Here is a 17,949-nt window from a genome sequence, read left to right as displayed (position 1 = left end):
ATCCTTGGGGGCTCACTTAGGGGCTCTAAGATTCCTGATGCTTGGGTCTGCTGATGCTCTAACCATCAGGGATTTTGTAAGTGTTTTATACTTCATTGTAAGTTTTATATGTGATTCTAATATGCAGCCAAGATGGAAAACCACTGGCTGGAACCTCAAATTCATGATCTATAAAATAGGGGTGCCTACATCTTCCTGATCAAGCTAGTGAAAGCACTAGGGATGGAAACATTTGGGGCATGAGTCCCTCTTCCTGCTACATAGTACCTGAGTATTGACTTGTTTCTTCTTGCCTTTTTTGCCCCATATAGAAATTCTCCTCATATGGTCCAATCATAAATACCCTTAAAAATTTAAGAGTAAGGAAGAGGATTAACTGTCAGTTTGAAGACATTCCAGCACCTCCTGAGTAATAATTTACCTTGTTTATATTTCTGATACTGACAAGCACCCATTTCTCTTTCAACAGGTTGGCTCTTACAGAGCACATATACTTTCTGCCTCCTGACAGGGGGTGAGACATTTTCTCTAAGTAGATTCTGTGATAAGCTAGTACATATTAATTCTGCCATACACCTATCTCCCACCCTTGTCACAGTTTCTTCAGTCTTTACAGTGAGTTATGTACTTATACTATCTCAGAGAACTACAGTTTATGAAGTAGTGGACTTGGTGACTCCCGACACTTCTAAGAGGTGTGACCAGTGGGTCCAGGATGACCATCTGTTCAACTGAACCAATTTAAGCTGCAGTGAATCTTCTGATTGAAAAAAAAAAATGTACCATTGTCTTATTTCGTCCCCATCTTGAAGACTAGTTCTTAGAGATACAACAAATGTTATTAAGGCTACCTTTTACTTCTGAGAGCACATTTTGAGTATTTATGGAAATGGAGATGACTGGGATGGCATGTGCCTCTCATTTGTCTGGCAGCTGCCTCTTTCAAAACTTTCCTCAAAGTCCATATCACTTTATGTTAGGTCTTCCAAATACTGAAGTCCTGCCAGCCAGAGTGATTCCAGGTGCTACAAGGACATCAAAATGGGCAGATCAGCATTTGGCCTGCTGAAGAGATAGCTTGCCAAGGGCATCCAGTTCTAGAAGCCTGATATTCGCACCTCTTGCCCAGTGCATGCTAACAACAGACAGATGGGGCTGTTACAGGGGACAATTCCAGCTGGAACAATATGGCCCAATCTGCTAGCAAAGCAAAGAGAGCTGTGTAAGTCCTTTTCATGAGTGCATCTATCTCCTCCAGGTCACTGCCTGAAGCAACAAGAAAGCTCAAGCCTCTAGGAGCCACTGTGCAAGGATCTCATCTTCCATAAAACTGGACCAGTGGCTGCATTTTTAGAAGCACACAGAGGACATAGGGTGTAGAAGATCCCAGTCCCAGTTACACTCAATACCTCAACTTGGAGGCTGACTGTAAAGCAGTGTGAGATATCCACCCTTGTTCCAGAGCCACAGTGGGATGCAGAGGGAGGCAATGATGGAAGCAGATCCCACCCAGATGAGCACAAGGTCCTGGCAGAGCTCACAGGTCACAGAGCAGGAGGTGTTCCAAGGAGGGAAGTAACCAGGAGAGGCAGGGGGCTTCAGTCGGCTTCTGGATTATCCATTTCTCGGCTCATTTCATAGGGGATCCAGAGTGACCTAGATGGCCAGAAGAGTAGAATACCATCATACCAGGAAAAGTGGAGACACTGGCAGTGTTCCATCCAGGGCCTGGCAGCCTTGCTGGGGAAGGAGAAGGGTGTGAGGGGCCCTCCTTAGAAGAAGGTAGACATGGGTCCCTGGGCTTTCAGAAGGAGCTGTAAGGGGCAAGTCCACCTCTAGAGATGGAAAATGTTTCCAGTAAGGGTTGATCTTGAATCTTCTCTGACGGTAAGAGGATTAGAAGAAGCTGTCTGGATCACTGGTCAGGGAAGGTCTCTGTCTTTGATGCTGAGTGTGGTGTAGGGGCAGCAGCAGCATCCACTGGGAGATGTTAGAAATGCAGACCCTAAGGCCATACCCTGGACAGCCTGAACCCACACCTTCAATTTCAAACCCTTCAATTTCAGAAGGTGATTTGCTCACACACTCAAACTGGACAAGGCTTAGCAAAAGTGCTAAGGTAGATGAGGAGTCACCAGGGATGGCTCCTTTCCTGGGAGCTCCTCTCCAGCATAGAGCTGCAGGGAGTCCCCTAGCTGGGACTCTCCCCAGCTTTCTGCCTGAGCTACTTTTTTGTCCAGCCTCTACTTTGGCCAACAAATAGCAGTAACAATGGTGCAACAAACAAACAGCCACTCCCCTTGTTCTCTGTTCCATTCTTCCTTCAGGATCCTCAGACCCTATGAGTTTCTGCATCTTGTTCCAAATGGAGTCTTTCCAGGTGACAGTGGCCCTCTGGAGCTTGTCCGCACTGACTTCATCCTGCGACATGATGCAGGTCCTCATGACAGGGGCTAGCCCAGCTGTCACTAGGTTCTTTGCTGCCACTTAACTCATCTGGCATGGTACCAATCTGCTTGGGAACAGCTAGGTCAGTGTGTGCTGTGGTACACTGGTTCAGGAGGTCAAAATAAATGGTGTTTTGAAAACCAAGGGCTCAGAGTCAAATTAACCCAGGAATCACTGAATTAAAGTCAGCATGTGAATTCCGGCTAAGCCAAAACTGACCTGTAGAACTTGTGGGGCTGTAACTCTGTAGGGAGTATCTGGAGTTTCCAAGGGTTTGCCAAACCCTTTCTATTTTCCCATATGAGTGTTCCATGGGACACACTTTAGGGAACCTGTGCCAGGGTTCTGACTGCCTCCACATCTACTCAGAAAAATCTCACAGTTCATGTGATAAGATGACCAAGAACAGCTGGTCTGGCTAAGATCGTGGCGTATGAGAGCATATGAATGCCATATCCGACTGGCTGGGGGGTGGTCTTAAATTACAGCCACCTACAGGCATTAAAGAAAAATATTGACCCTGGAGATTGTGATTTAATTGGTTTTGGGGTGTGACCTCTGAATTACTGAGTTTAAAAGACAAAGAGGACACAGATGCCAGCTGAGGGAAGGGCTCTGGGCTGAGCACAGGCCCAGGGACAGGGTGGGTACTGTCTGGGCCCCCAATGCCTTCTGGTTGCTCCAGCTTTTCTGTTCCTTCTTCCTACTCTACATCGCACAGAGAGAGATCTATCTGGGTAAAATGACTGCGGGATTTCTTTTTTTAATAAAATACCAATGGTGTGTCATTTATAATACTCTTCATGTCATGATTTCTCCTTATTCCTTATGTGGAGTCTGTCTTTGTTTTTGTGGTTTGTGAAAAACACAATCTGCTCTCGTGTTGCAACACAGTGCTGAACGTTGCTTGGGAGCAATTTAACATGTGCCACTAACCAGCAGTCCCCAAGACAGGAAGATACAAGGATGCTACTGCAGAGCAGCTCACCATGTACCAGGAGGCCCCCGTTCTATTTCTCTTTCTTGCACTTGACACAGGTGACTTTGTAAAGAACTTATTAAACCAAGTCAAGGTCATATAAAATTCTCACCAAGAAGACTGTCAACGAGCTTGGATGCTCACACAGTTTGGCTTCATTTCTATTAAAAAAATCTTTAGAAATTGATCCTGGAGTTCTTCTCCCTCTGACAGATTCATTTATTCATTAATAAATTAATGAGCACAAATATTAACTGCATTCCTAGACTGTGGAGCTATGGCCTAAGCACTGGAGACATATGCAGGAGTTTATGCCTCTGTTCCTCACCTTGGAGGCTGCAAACCACTCACCTACAGCCCCTGTGGGAGAAGTGGTTTTAGACCACCAGCACATAACTTACACTCAGGTCCCCAAAGGGCCATACTGAGGCCTCCTCTGTGGAACTTAGCCTGAAACTCCCTTCCTAGGCTAGGTCCTCCATCTGGCTGGCGAGCCAGTGTTTCCTGAGTGCATTTCCTTATTCACTTGTTCATGAATCCTCACATTGTTGTCTGTTTCTGGTGAACTCAACCTAAGACAACTGTGGCAAAGAAGTCAGAAAATAAATAAGTAAGCAAACAGACAATGAATTGAAATGGCAACATTGATTCTGAGAAGCCAGCCCAGTGAAGGGCAAGGAAGAGAACATTTCAGGCATCAGGGATAGCTATAAAAGCCCAAATGGAGGTTGAGAGACTGAAGGAGGCTCCTGAGGTTTGAGATAGTAGGGAGGGCATGAGTGGTGTGGAGGCTGTGGGAGAGGAGCTCTGCTCACGGTGTCCCTGAAAGCCCACAGGGCGTTCATTTTATTGAACTCTGTTTGGGTGATCTGCTACCTAGTGATTACTTAAAAGAGATAAAAGCAAAAGTCCTAGAACAGGAGGCTCAATGATTAAGGAATCTATCCAAAGACTTTACTTTTCCTCTATTTTCTAGAAGAAGCATCAGAGTAAAATTCCATATAATCTACCATATTGAAACACATCCTGATTGCATCCAGCCTAGGCCAGCACAGCATGGGCGGTTTGTTGAAAAGAGGGCTATCCTCTGGGATTTGATCTCAGTTTAGATGGACCCTCCACCAGAAAGGCTCCCCAAAACACCCTTATCTCTGCTAACTCATTCCTGAATCTATATTTCACAATCTAGACCTCAATGGATAATAACCTTATATAAGGTTATAAGGTTCCAAGCAATGTATTATGTTTCTAAATATGTTTCTCATAACTGTTAGGAATGTTCCCTGACTCCACACATTCTATTTGTTTTATGATGGAACAGACTTCCACCATACCCCTTGGTAGTTCTCACCTTCCCAAGCATGAGATGTCTAGTTATTGGTCTTCTGACATGTTGGCACCAATGCAGACTAACTGACTTACTTACACACACCTATTAAAGAGTCTCCAGGACACTGAGCTTGGTGGAGGCCTGGAGGAGAAATGTTTTCATAAACCATTGTGTACATCTACATTATACAACTCTAAAGGATCCTGTCTGTACTGGATTTCATTCAAATGAATATGAGGGGAGATAAGTGGCCCTTCGGCTAAGCTTGGGGAAACTTTATTAAAGTAAAATTGGGTTTAGAATAAACATTTTGCTGATATTTGTTCAAAACTGAGTATGGAACATATTCATCAGAGGCTTTTGGGCCTTCTCTTCACTATTATTCAGACTATATTTACGCATGTTAGAAAGCACTTAGCTCACAGCAACATGTAAATGTATCAAAGCAGATTTCATTACAAGAAATAGTCTTACAATGACAGAAGATTCCAGTTCTCTGGCACTGATTCCCTTCATTAAGGCAGCTGTAGATACAACAGGCCCCTCCTCACCTACAATTATGACTAGTGGCTCAGAAGCCCCAGTCAAGAAATCTTTTCAGCACGAATTTGAAAAATTAAAAAGGCTTTTATTTATTTGACATATGAATTTGGTTTGATGCCTCTTCCCTTTTACCTATCAAAAAGTGTTTCAGAGGAATATGAAAAATTATCGGTCTGTATTATTATGACAGATGGATTTATGATCTTGGGAGACACTTTCCCCATCAAATGGTTATATTTACACACTTCAGTGCCTTTTATTTATATACAAGATGAGAATATGTTAGATGAGAACATAAGAGATCGATTTTTAAGAAACATGCCTTGAATTCCACATTTAGATGAGAGTTAGCCTTGATACAGAAAATTAAAACAATAAATGGCATACTATTATGCCAATCATGTTTATGTTTCACAAAATATTTTTGAATTTTTCTTTGGAAATTGTATTTAGAATGCCCTTACTGGTAACTATTACTTATTTCATGAAAGTAAATTTAATTTCTAGATGAATAAAAGTTACTCATACATTGCCTCTTTACAGAATAAGGTGGTTGCTGCAGTTTGGGCAACACAAAATGGGCTATGACTATAAAGACTAAAACTATTCCCTTGTGTGACTGATCCACAGGTAGATAAACAAGAAACTGGAATATCTAAATATAATTCTTTATAGACTATCCCAAGGGAGGAAAATGATAATTTGATTTTCTAATGCTATAAGCAAATATATGTCATATTATTTGAAGTAATTAATTTGATTAAAATTCTTAACCATAAGCCATCTATGGACATGTGAACACATTCTTTGTTTGAATCTAGTGATGCTGGAAAATGCACATCTAGGACTTCAGGCAGTATCTTGGCAAGACTTCTTATATGATAGTGTCAGGAGGTAGGCATATCTTGTCTTCCAGAAATAACTGGAAAAAAATATCAACACAGCCTTATACAGCCTTATACACTGACCAAAGGTCAGTATATTGAAAAGTATTTACTTACCAACAACTGATGAAATTTGAGTAAGAAAAGTGAGTATCTGTGATGTTGTTACCATGCTTCACACCAGCTTGGCCCATGCAGTATTTCTGCTAGGGTGGACCTAGCCATGGAAACCATTTGCTTTATTATTGAAAGGGGCTTAATTGATTGGGAGTAGAAAATCCATTCCTAGCTATGAATGGGAAAAGTCTGAAGCTCTCCCAACCAATGGCTATAGTCCTGGTTGGGTCAAGTGGCAGATGGGAGAATAACCCAGGAATTTAAAAGGGAGCTCCTGGAAATGAGATAACCACAGAGGGACTTGGTAAGCTCTCCTCACATCCCCGGCTGACATGGTGGCTAACACAAGAAAAGATAAAAAGAAAACAACAATAACAAAAACAAGAAACATATAGAAAACAAAAATCAAAATGGCAGACATAAAGCCAATCATATAAAAATTACATTTAATACAAACGGACTAAATATTCCAATCAAATGAAAGACTGTAAGACAACAAAAAAAAAAAAAAAGAAAAGAAAAGAAATGAGATTAACTACATGCTTTCTATAAGAGACATACTTTAAATTCTAAGATAAAAATAAATTCTAAGCAAAAAGATAGAAAAAGATGTATCATGGAAAACGTAATAATAAAAACATGGGAGTGGCATATTAATGTCACACAAAATAGACCTAAAGACAAGAAATATTATTAGACATAAAAAGGAACATTTTATGATGATAAAATGGTCAATACTTCAGCATGATATAATAGTAATCATCATCATCATCAACATCATCATTATCATCAATGTGCATGTACCTACCAATGGAGCCCTAAAATACATAAAACAAAAACTGACAAAATTAATGGGTAAACAGCAAAAACAAAAGACATGAATAGCATCATCAGTCAACTTGACCTAACAAACATTTATAGGATACTTCACATAATGACAAAATATACATTCTTTCACAAGTGTGCATAGCACATTTCCCAGAGCACATTATATGCTATGCCTCATATCAATTTTCAATAAATTTAAGAGAGAAATTATACACACTACATTTTCAACCACATTAAATTAATTGAGGAGTAAATAATTTAAAAAATTGGGACATCTCTGAATATTTGAAAAATTAAATGCTTTTATAAATAACCCACTTTAAGAAAGCACAGTGGAGTATTACTTGGCAATCAAAAAGAATGAAATCTTGCCATTTGCAACTGTGTGGATGGAACTGGAGGGGATGGATTATGCTAAGTGAAATTAGTCAGAGAAAGACAAAAATCATATGATTTCACTCATATGAGGACTTTAAGAGACAAAACAGATGAACATAAGGGAAGGGAAACAAAAATAATATAAAAACAGGGAGGGGGACAAAATAGAAGAGACTCATAAATATGGAAAACAAACTGAGGGCTATGGGAGGGGTTGTGGGAGGGGGGGATGGGCTAAATGGGTAAGGGGCACTAAGGAATCTACTCCTGAAATCATTGTTGTACTATATGCTAACTAATTGGGATGTAAATTTAAAAAAAAATAAAAAATAAAGCAAGTTAAAAAAAAAAGAAAGCACAATCGATATTAGAAAATATTTTGAACTCAATTAAAAATGAACACAACCTATCAAAAATTTGTAGTTAAAACAGTATTTGAGAGAAAGTATAAATTTAAACATATATATCATAAAGGGGAAAAAATCTCAAATGGAAACTAAGCTCCCATGTAAAGAAACTAAAGAAGAGCAAATTTAACCCAAAGGAAACAGACAGAAGGGTATCATAAACATCTAAATGAAAATCAGTGAAATGGAAAACCAAAAAACAAGAGAACAATCCGTGGAACCAGAAGTCAGCTACTTGAAATGATCAACAAAATTTATAAACCTTTGGCTAGACTGACCAAGCAAGAAACATAAAGCCTTGAATTACCAAAAGTATACATAAAAGAGGCGACACCACCAATCATACAGAAAGTAGAAAGATTTAAGTGGAATATTATGAACAACTCTATGCCAGCAAATTACAAAATTTGGATAAAATGGACAAATTCCTAGAATGACACAAATTACTAAAACTGCATCAAGAAGAAAGGAAAATCTGAAGATTTTCTTTAAAATAATAGATTTAAAACAATAAAGAAATCATCTTATTTCTTATTGATTTGATACTGATTTCAGATCAGTAATAAAAATTCTTCCCACAAAGAATAGCCAAGGCCCAGATGTCTTTACTGATGACTTTGAACAAATATTTAACAAACAAACCCCCCCAGTACTATGCAGATTCTTTCAGAAAACAGGAGGGAACACTTCTTTACTCATTCTATAAGGCCAGTATTACCCTGATACCAAAACCAGGAAGAAATATCACAAGAAAGGAACTACAGACCAATATCCCTCGTGGACACAAACATAAAAATTCTTAACAAATTATTAGTGAGTCAAATCTAGCAATCTTTAAAGAGGAATATATACCATGACCAAGGGGGATTAATCCCCCAAAGTAAGGACACTTTTATATCTGAAAATCAGTTCATGTAATAGATCACATTAATAGAATAAAGGACAAAAGAAAAATTTACACATGATCATCTAAATAGAGAAAATGCATTTGATGAAATGCAACACCTATTTTCTTATTTAAAAAAAAAACTGTTCAACAAAGTTGTGATGGAAGGGAATTTCCTACTCCTGCTTAAGAACATGAACAACATTATCTTTCATCAGGAAAGTCTGAGTGCTTTCCCAGGATTAGGAGCAAGGCAAGGATGCCTCCTGCTTGCCATGTCCCTTCAACATCATATTTGAGGTTCTAGCCAGTGGCAATGGAGAAAACAAAGAAAATCAAACCTCAAATCGCCCACCCCAAACCTCTCTAGGGGAGACTAAAAATATTTTCTATATTATCGATTATTTTCTGAATTATTTATTTCCTCTGGGTCAATTTCTCTATTGTTTTTCTGTTTCATTCACTCTTTTGAGCTTTCTTCAAGTGTTTGTTGAGTCCTCCCTCTTTGCTCATGTTTATGAATGGAGTACATCAGTGCTAAACTGCAGTTGTGAAATCCTGAATCTCCTGACAGGCTTCAAGTGTGTAATGGGAGGGCAGACTCCTGATCTTGGGGAGGCCCAGCTGCAGCTCAGGGCAGCGAGGGAGTGGTCTGTGCCTGCCCCAGCTCTGCCTCTTCATACTTTACCTGTGGATTCTGAAACCGCAGTTCACTATAACACAAACTTTTCCCCCTCCTAATGTTGGAGGAACAGCATCACCATTAGGAGGCAGGAGTCTGAAGTCAGCATGTCTCAGATCCAAGAGCTGCCGGTACATCCAACTGTGTGACTTTGGACACCACCCAAGCTTCAGTGTCATTATGCACAGGGTGAGGCAGGATTAACACTTGTGGCCCAGTGTTGCTGTGGGGTTACATGGCAGAGGGTGCATGAAGAGCCTGACATAGATGCTCCACCAGTAGGTGCCTGCCATCTCCTTCCTTCCCGCTGCAAAGAAAAGGCTCACCCACCTTGGTCACTCTTTCTAAGTGATGACGTTCCATGTGCTCTAGGATCCTGAAGGAGTTGCATTATCACAAATAAATGGGTCATAATTGGCCTTTCAGCATTTGATAAGCATCTCTAACAGCAAGGGGGCTCTTAGGAGCCCCCTGAACTTCACCTACTTCATTTCATAGCTTTTCATAGCTTTAAACCCATTTCATTTCTCTAGCCCTGAACTTCACCTACTTCATTTCATAGCTTTAAACCCAAATTTTATATTTCATACAACTGCTTTATCACTGGTGCCTGAAGTCTCTGAGTGTCAGTGTATGAAAAGGAGAAGTGTTTTCCTGCTATTGATGTTCCTAAAAGCTGTAGTTTCACTGCAGTCTGGGCACTAGATGAAGCAGTGGTCAAACTCCAGGGAGGAGGCCCTGGAGCTGTAGAGCACCAGGCCCAGCATCATGTACCCAGAGTGCCCTGAGGGTGCCCACGGGGAGGCTTGTCTGGTTACACTGAGTGCAATGACACCGAAAGATGAGCAGCCACCTCTGCATTCCTGCAACCCCTCAGAGCCCCCCTGAGATATCCCTGTCTGATTTGGAGTCCTGACAATTCACCATGACTAGCAACTCCCTCTTGGGTAGAGCAGAGCAAATCTCAATTTCTGAGGCCCTTACATAAAGATTCTTGAAATTAGCTACAGAACCTATTCGCATAAGTATGACCTCAAAGACTAACTGAAAACTTCACATGTTCTTGTAGAAATGTGTGTCAGGTGAGCAAACCTCTCTGGATCAGGGACTCTCCATTATAAATGTCAGGGGCAAACCTCTCCAGGTAGAGTGAGAAGGGGGCAGGTAAGAGGCAGGTTTCCTTGTACACAGAAACTTCAAGGACAAGAACCCCTGATCTTTACCAGGGCAATGGCTTTCTGAAAAGTACAATTTTCAGGAAATGGTATCAATTTGCTATAGACCAAGTGAAGCTATAGAATTCCCTGAGAAGTTAAATTGTCATTTTTGTTGTTGTTGTTTTATCTGAAGTAGTACTGCCTTCTGGGATGAGCTCCAAATCAATAACTATTGTATTTTCTGTTTAAGTGACAATATAACCATGACTGTTGTCACTCTGTTCAATTAGATGATCTTAAAAATATATATATGTCAAAAAGGAAACTTTTTTTCTCTATGATAGACTATAGACTGCAATAATTGGCAACCAATTTGTTGGCACTTTCCTATATTGCCACCCTAAAAAGTCCTTCCCACACTGACTTTGGGCTTAGCTGCGTGTCTTTCTTTGGCCAATAAGACAGCAACATGCCTAACACAAGCAAAGACTTGGAAAGTCTTTGCACATTGAGACTCACCCTCTCTTGCTGCTCTTGGAATCTCTATCATGACTGCTATGTGATGGAGTGACCTGCTGGATGAGAGTCATGTGGTCCAGCCACTTCTGTCATCCCAGCTAATGGCCAGCCAGCATTCTCAAGTACAGCTGGGTAGCTGAGCAGCAGCTACCCACAGACCAGTGAGGGGACACAGGTAAGACTAGCAGAGCAAGAACCATCCAGCTGAGACTCAATCCCAGTTGCTGACCCTGAGAATCATGACCTAAATAAATAGTTGTTTTAAGCCACTAAGTTTTTGGGTATTTGTAATGCAGCAAATGCTAACTGATACAGGCCCCTTTATTATTTCATGGAATAGAAAAACAATCAACCTTAGAACAGTTGCTCCATGCATGCTGACACTTTTTTTAAATCTTTATTTATTTTTGAGAGAGAGAGCGAGCGTGCAAGTGGGGGCGGAACAGAGAGATAGGGAGACACAGAATCTGAAGCAGGCTCCAGGCTCTGAGCTGTCAGCACAGAGCCAGAGGAGGGGGCTCTAACTCACGAACTGCAAGATCATGACCTGAGCTGAAGTTGGACACTTAACTGACTGAGCCACTCAGGTGCCTTTGCATGCTGACACTTCTAACCACTCACTAGTTGTTTGTTTGTTTGTTTGTTTGTTTGTTTGTTTTCATGAATAAAGAGTGCAATGGCCACACCATAAGAATGTTGCTGAGAGAATATCTTATTTTTACAGAATTCCTAATGGACCAAATCTGCCACTTTGAATGATCCTCTACAATACTCTATGGCTATGCTAGACAGCAATGAAGGAGTGACAACTGCCATAACTGTGCCTTGATACCTTCCCCTCAGAGCCTGTGGGAAGATCCATCTCTTGGTTTGGATTTGTTCCCTGGATATCAAACAGAAAGTCTTGTAAGAGACAGCCCAGCTTTTAAAGTACTTGTTCCACTGATGTCTTTGGGTGGACCCTTTCTGGCAAAGGTACAAATGCCAACATGCTCTGCCTTACCCCTACAGTCAAAGGTGACTACAAAAATATTAGTACACAGTAGACACTATAATCATGACTGAAGATTCCAGCTGCTGCATCATTAAAATAATTGTTTCTGATGGGCTGCCTCTACTGTTGTCAGGACAGGGAAACAAACTGGGCGGCAGAGCTCACCTCCCCAGAAGCCTGCACTACCTGTCAAAGTCTTAGACTAACCAGATAAAAAATCCTGTTGCCCCAGCCACCCATATCCTAACATTTAATTTAAAATATTGACTGTAAGTAGGTTGTGGTCCTTTGCAAAGTTCCAAAACCACATCTACTGGCTGAGATCACTTTGTGAAAATTATTGCAAAAAAATGGATTCAGTAATTGATTGACAAAAATGTGGATTAAGACATACTATGAAAAGAACACTTGCATTTAAATAATGGTTGTATTTATTTGCAAGCTCAATCTGAAGCCAATGCAAGTCTTAAAGGAAAAGGAGTAAGATCCCTTCAGTGTAGTTTGTTGTGAAGCCACAGAATGGAAGTGGATTAAAGACCAAGAAGATGTATTATTCACTTGTTCATCTTCACTCATACTGATGTAATGTAGTTATTCAAGGATATGGACTTTTAAGTGCATGGATACAAGGAAAGGGGGGGAGGAATGAAGCCCACACAAGTAACAGAGTAATGATAGAGACATTCAGGAATCCCAAAATTTTAAATTCTAATGGATATTATATATTGGAGCTTATTTTCCAAATATTCTTAACAAAGCTGAAAATCCTCTGCTAGCCAGCTTGGCCACTTGGAGGCTTAAGGACATCTCTGCACAGGATAGGCCTGCCCCTTCCTTTGCACCATCTCCAAACAATGGCACACTTCACTTTTTAAGTATTTCTTCAGTTCTACTGCTATCCTGATTCTCTCCCTCACTGTGTCTTATGACAGTTCCCAAAAGCTCTGTGCATCCAGTTTGGCCCTAGCCCCATGTCCCTCCCCTCACCCCTCCATCTCTCCATTCTGTCCCACTGTCCCACTCTGCAGCCATAGCAGCTTCCAAAAACTTGAATCTGACCCCAGCTCTCCTGCCTGAAACTCCTCAGTGGTTTCCATGGCCACAGCATCCTTCAAGGTATCTAGCAGCATGGTCTATGGGGTGGTAGCTGAGGAGGGCTGAAGCTGTAGATGGGTGGGCCAGGGCTAGTCTCGGGTCACACCCCTCCCTAGGGCTCTCTCTTGATGTTATTACATGTCCTTCCTTCTTGTAAGCATATGGGTTTGTGACCTCACCTAAAATCCAGCCTCCCTTGGAAGGCTGGTACAGTCCTCAGTTACAGGACTTTCCTTTTGGTCCTGTGTCCCGACTTCACCATGATCCATAGGTCTTACAAGTATAATCAGTTACTATCCCCTGCTGACCTAGGTTGGATACTTCTGTGCTTTATCTGCTCATGATGTCCTCTTTGACCAGAATTCTCTTGCTAACTCCCCACGAGCCCTCTTGCTTAGAGTCTGGTTCTTTACCTCATGATGCAGTGCAGGGAGTGCTTCCTCTGTAATGACTGCTGACCCGCCACGTTATGCTTGGAGTCCCATCACCCTTACTTTGGATGCTCTCAGAGAAGACTGGGTACTCTACCATCATAACTCCTGTGTTATGTGGCAACTGCACTTTTGTATACCTGCTTCCTGAACTTCGAGCAGTTCAAGTGTCATCTATATGTTTGCATTCAACAAAACCGTCAGGTCTTGGGAAAGAGTGGACAATTGACAGTGGCTTGTGAATGCAAGCCAAAGTACTTCTTGCAGCTTTCTCAAAACTTTAGAATGGCCAGAGATGATATCCTCCTCCTCCCCTTAACAGGTGCCACCAGAGGGTGTGAAGGTTCATTCTGATGGCCTCTCCCACAACTTGACTTCTCTGTACTCCCTGACAGTTGGTTTTCATGGGCTCTATACACAAGGATTGCTACATGACATTTCTCATTTCTGAATTTCCCTTCCGATTAAAACCGTCTCTCTCCAGCTGCTTCTGGTTCTCAGTGCACTTCCAGGCCTGATGCTTCTGGTCTGCTTGGCTGCTGTGCTGTGTTACAATATGTCCAAAATGAATGTTTCAGAGCATGTAATCCAAATGCCCTTACCTGCCCTCCAATCTCCTGAAGAAGTGACTCTTGAAACAACTCAACTCATCTTCCCTTTAGGCTAGCACTCCTACTATTTCTTCCAGCAGGCTTTAGCTATACCAAGCCTCCCTTAGAAAAAACTCTAGAATGCCAAATTAAGGAAACTACATGTGGCAGCAAAAACACTTCTCAAATTATTCCCTACACATGCCTTTTCAGCCTAATGTGGCTCTAGGACCATAAACCTCCCTCTCACCTTGATCACTGTTGCCAATAACCCCTCTCTCCTGAGTGTGGGGTATTAGCAGGAATACCCAGTTGATTTCCAGTGCTGGCAATCTTTAAGTCCACCAGTAGCTCCAGTCTTATGGCCATTACCTTGTGTTGTCTCTGCCAGCATCCCTGCTGAAGCCCCCACTGGGTGTTGGTCACCTAGACTTTCTCTACTCCAACTTCAATGTATATTTAAGGATGCTTCAGTTTCTCTGCATTTTCACACACAAGTTTCATTCCCTAACTTTTGCTAGGCGCTCATGGGTCCCCACCCAATCCCCATGCCCCATCCCCAAAGGCTTATGATAAACACATCCTCTGACCTCCAGCTCCTGGAATTCCTCCTCCTCCTCCACGTCGTAGGACAGTGTGTGGATTTTGATGTCGTCAGGCGAGAGGTCAATGAACTTCCCATCAGGGTACTCCAGGCTCTCTTTGGTGGGCGACCGGTCCTCAATGAAGGTGGTCTCACAACAGTCGGCAGCCACGCCATCCCCCCAGGAGCGCAGCACACCCTCCGAGTAGAGGATGATGTTGGGACGGAAATGGGACTCCACAGACTGCGGAAGGGTGTTGGGATCCAGCAGCTGCTGTACTGGCTCACTCCTGCTGCTGTCCAGGGTGGCTGGTGCTGCACTGCCCACCACCCGGCAGCTCTGGTACTGTGGTGCTGGGTAAACAGACACCAGGCCATCTCTGCTCTCAGCCATGAAGTTTCTGGTGTTAATTAAGCCATTCCTCTTGCCAGCATCACTGATTTTACTGTGCACCAGCACACTCTTCTGTTCAATTATGCCATCCATGGTGCTCTCCCTCCTCAACTGGGTGTAAGGCTGGCAGGCTGCACTCCAGGGTCACACTTGCCTCATGGGACCCATTTCTCCTGAAGGCAGAGGAAACAGAGATGAGACAAGAAAATCACACCTGACAAAAAGCTAATTACCCGGACCGTCGCTGTTTCAGTGTGTACTAGTCAGCCAATATGCACAGAAACTGGGGAGTCAGATGATATTCTAGTCCTACCTATTCTACCAATTTTAAAAAGGCTCTATCTGAGCAGCCAGTCAGAGAAAGCCAGATATTGATTACTCACATCTCTATAAAGACTTTGCTTCCAAATAAAGGAGACTGCAGGAATTGGAACCACTGTAGCTCTAGAGAAACCTGTGATTGCTGGCAGACAGCTTGAAATCCTTGGGTAAATCCAATCACATTAGCATTGGGCCAGGCCAGAGGGAAAGTAAGGCTGTAAATCTGTAATGGGGATTGACTCTTCCCAGGTCCATGGCTATTTATTCGAGCAGAAAACACATGCTCAAGGAAGAAAGGGTTTAAAATAATGTCCCACACAGATTTAGAAGATAAATGACAGGAAAACCCACATTATTAGTACCATGTATGGACAAAATTCCCCAACTGAGGAAACACTCACATGTATATTCAAGTACATTCTAATGTATGTATGAGAAATGCCTACTGGTCTTCCAACATGGGCCCAGGAATTGAACTAGAAATTCCCCTGCCTTAATAGCCCTCAACTTAGAGAAACATCTACATATTTGGGATACAATTAAGAACGCTTCTAAATTGTTTCTAGCTAGATCATGTTCCTTTCTAGGGTTTTGAATATTTAAAAAAAAAGGGAGAGGAAGGAGGAGGAGGAAAAGAAAGAAAGATACCAAAGATTAAGGTTTTGGAGATAATGAATATCCTTGAACAGCAAAGGAAGCCATCAACAAACAAAAAGGCAACCTATGGAATGGATGACGATATTTACAAATGATATATCTGATAAGAAGTTAATATCCAAAGAACTTATACAACTCACGCCAAAGAATAAAACAAAACAAAAGACAATCTGATTTAAAAATGGGCAGAGGACCTAAATAGACATTTTTCCAAAGAAGACATACAGATGGCCAAGAGACGTATGAAAAGATACTGGACATAACTTATCATCAGGAAGATGTAAATCAAAGCCACGATGACATATAACCTCACACCAGTCAGAATAACTAGTATAAAAAAGACTAGAAATAAAGTGTTGGTGAAGATGTGGAGAAAAAGGAACACTTGTGCACTGGAGTGGGAATGTAAACTGCTGCAGCCACTGTGGAAAACAGTATGTAGGTTCCTCAAAGAGTTAAAAATAAAAATACCATATGATCCAGTAATTCCACTACTGGGTATTTACCCCACAAAAATGAAAATGCTAATTTGAAATGGTATATACACCCCTATGATTATTGAAGCATTAATTAGAATAGCCAAGATATGGAGACGATCCAAGTGTCCATTTATAGATGAATAGATGAATAGATAAGAAGATGTGGTGAATATATGTGTATATATACATATATTATATGTATATAATGGAATATTATTCAGCCATAAAAAAGAATGAGATCTTGCCATTTATGACAACATGGATGGACCTAGAAGGTATTATGCTAAGTGAAATAAATCAGGTAAAGACAAATACTATATTATTTTACTTATATGTGGGATCTAAAAAAACACAACAAGAGAACAGACACACTCAAAAACCCAACAGACTCCTAAATACAGAGAGTATTGCCGAGGGGAAGAAGGATGGGGAGATGGGCAAAACAAGTGAAGGGGATTAGGAGGTACAAACTTCCAGTTATAAAATAAATAAGTCACAGGGATGAAAAGTACAGCATAGAGAATATAGTCAATATTGTAGTAACATATGGTGACAGATGGTGATTACACTCATCATGGTGAGCCCTGAAAAATGTATAGATTTATTGAATCACTATGTTATATACCTGAAACTATGTGGTATGTCAACTACAGTTAAATAAAAAATTAAACAAACATTTTAAAATTTTAAATAGAATAATTTAGAAGTATTTGAGCAATTTTCCTAGAAGTAAAAAAAAATAATAATAATGATTTAAGAACACTTGCACCTTTTCTCAAGATTTTATGAACGCTTAAGGTTTTTCCTAACAACAAAAAGAATAAATTTCCTCAGGCATTTCCTATTTGCAAGTTAATAGCTATTATGTATGAAAACACTTTGAGTGTTGGGACTTTGAGAGCTGTGGCTTTCTATGAGATTTCATAATTTTCTCATATTATAACTGCTTTATTTGGTGGTAGCTACAAGAATTCAAAATTTTAGACCAACCGAGAAATAGGGAGGATAACTTTGTGACTAAGTGGAAAATAACATTTTAGTAGAGTTGACAAATGACTAGTGAAACTACAGCATAAGCACAGACAGATGGTGGGTATTATATATGTGACACTGTGTCAGATTTAAGACAGGTCAAAAAACTCACTGCCACTTCTGCTGATTTAGCTCTGGCATTTACCATCTTAAGACTGAAACCATGAAACTATTTGGACAAGATCTTTTGAGTACCTGCAACATGTGAGGCACAA

The 17,949-nt window shown here is 41.0% G+C and overlaps 1 protein-coding gene across 1 annotated transcript in view; it reads right to left on the bottom strand.

The window, feature by feature from the left end:
• Nucleotides 1-15,408, bottom strand: part of SYNDIG1 (synapse differentiation inducing 1) — a 100,419-nt gene extending 85,011 nt beyond the window's left edge. Inside the window, exon 1 of the mRNA XM_049651232.1 lies at nucleotides 14,859-15,408. Coding sequence (XP_049507189.1) covers nucleotides 14,859-15,338 — 480 coding nt within the window. The 5' untranslated portion in view covers nucleotides 15,339-15,408. The remainder of the gene's footprint in view (nucleotides 1-14,858) is intronic.
• Nucleotides 15,409-17,949: the final 2,541 nt, after the last annotated feature.

The sequence above is a fragment of the Panthera uncia genome (genome assembly GCF_023721935.1).
Source record: "Panthera uncia isolate 11264 chromosome A3 unlocalized genomic scaffold, Puncia_PCG_1.0 HiC_scaffold_11, whole genome shotgun sequence".
Lineage (NCBI taxonomy): Eukaryota > Metazoa > Chordata > Mammalia > Carnivora > Felidae > Panthera > Panthera uncia.
Note: the sequence above shows the minus strand (reverse complement) of the source record. Positions and strands in the feature narration are given on the sequence as shown.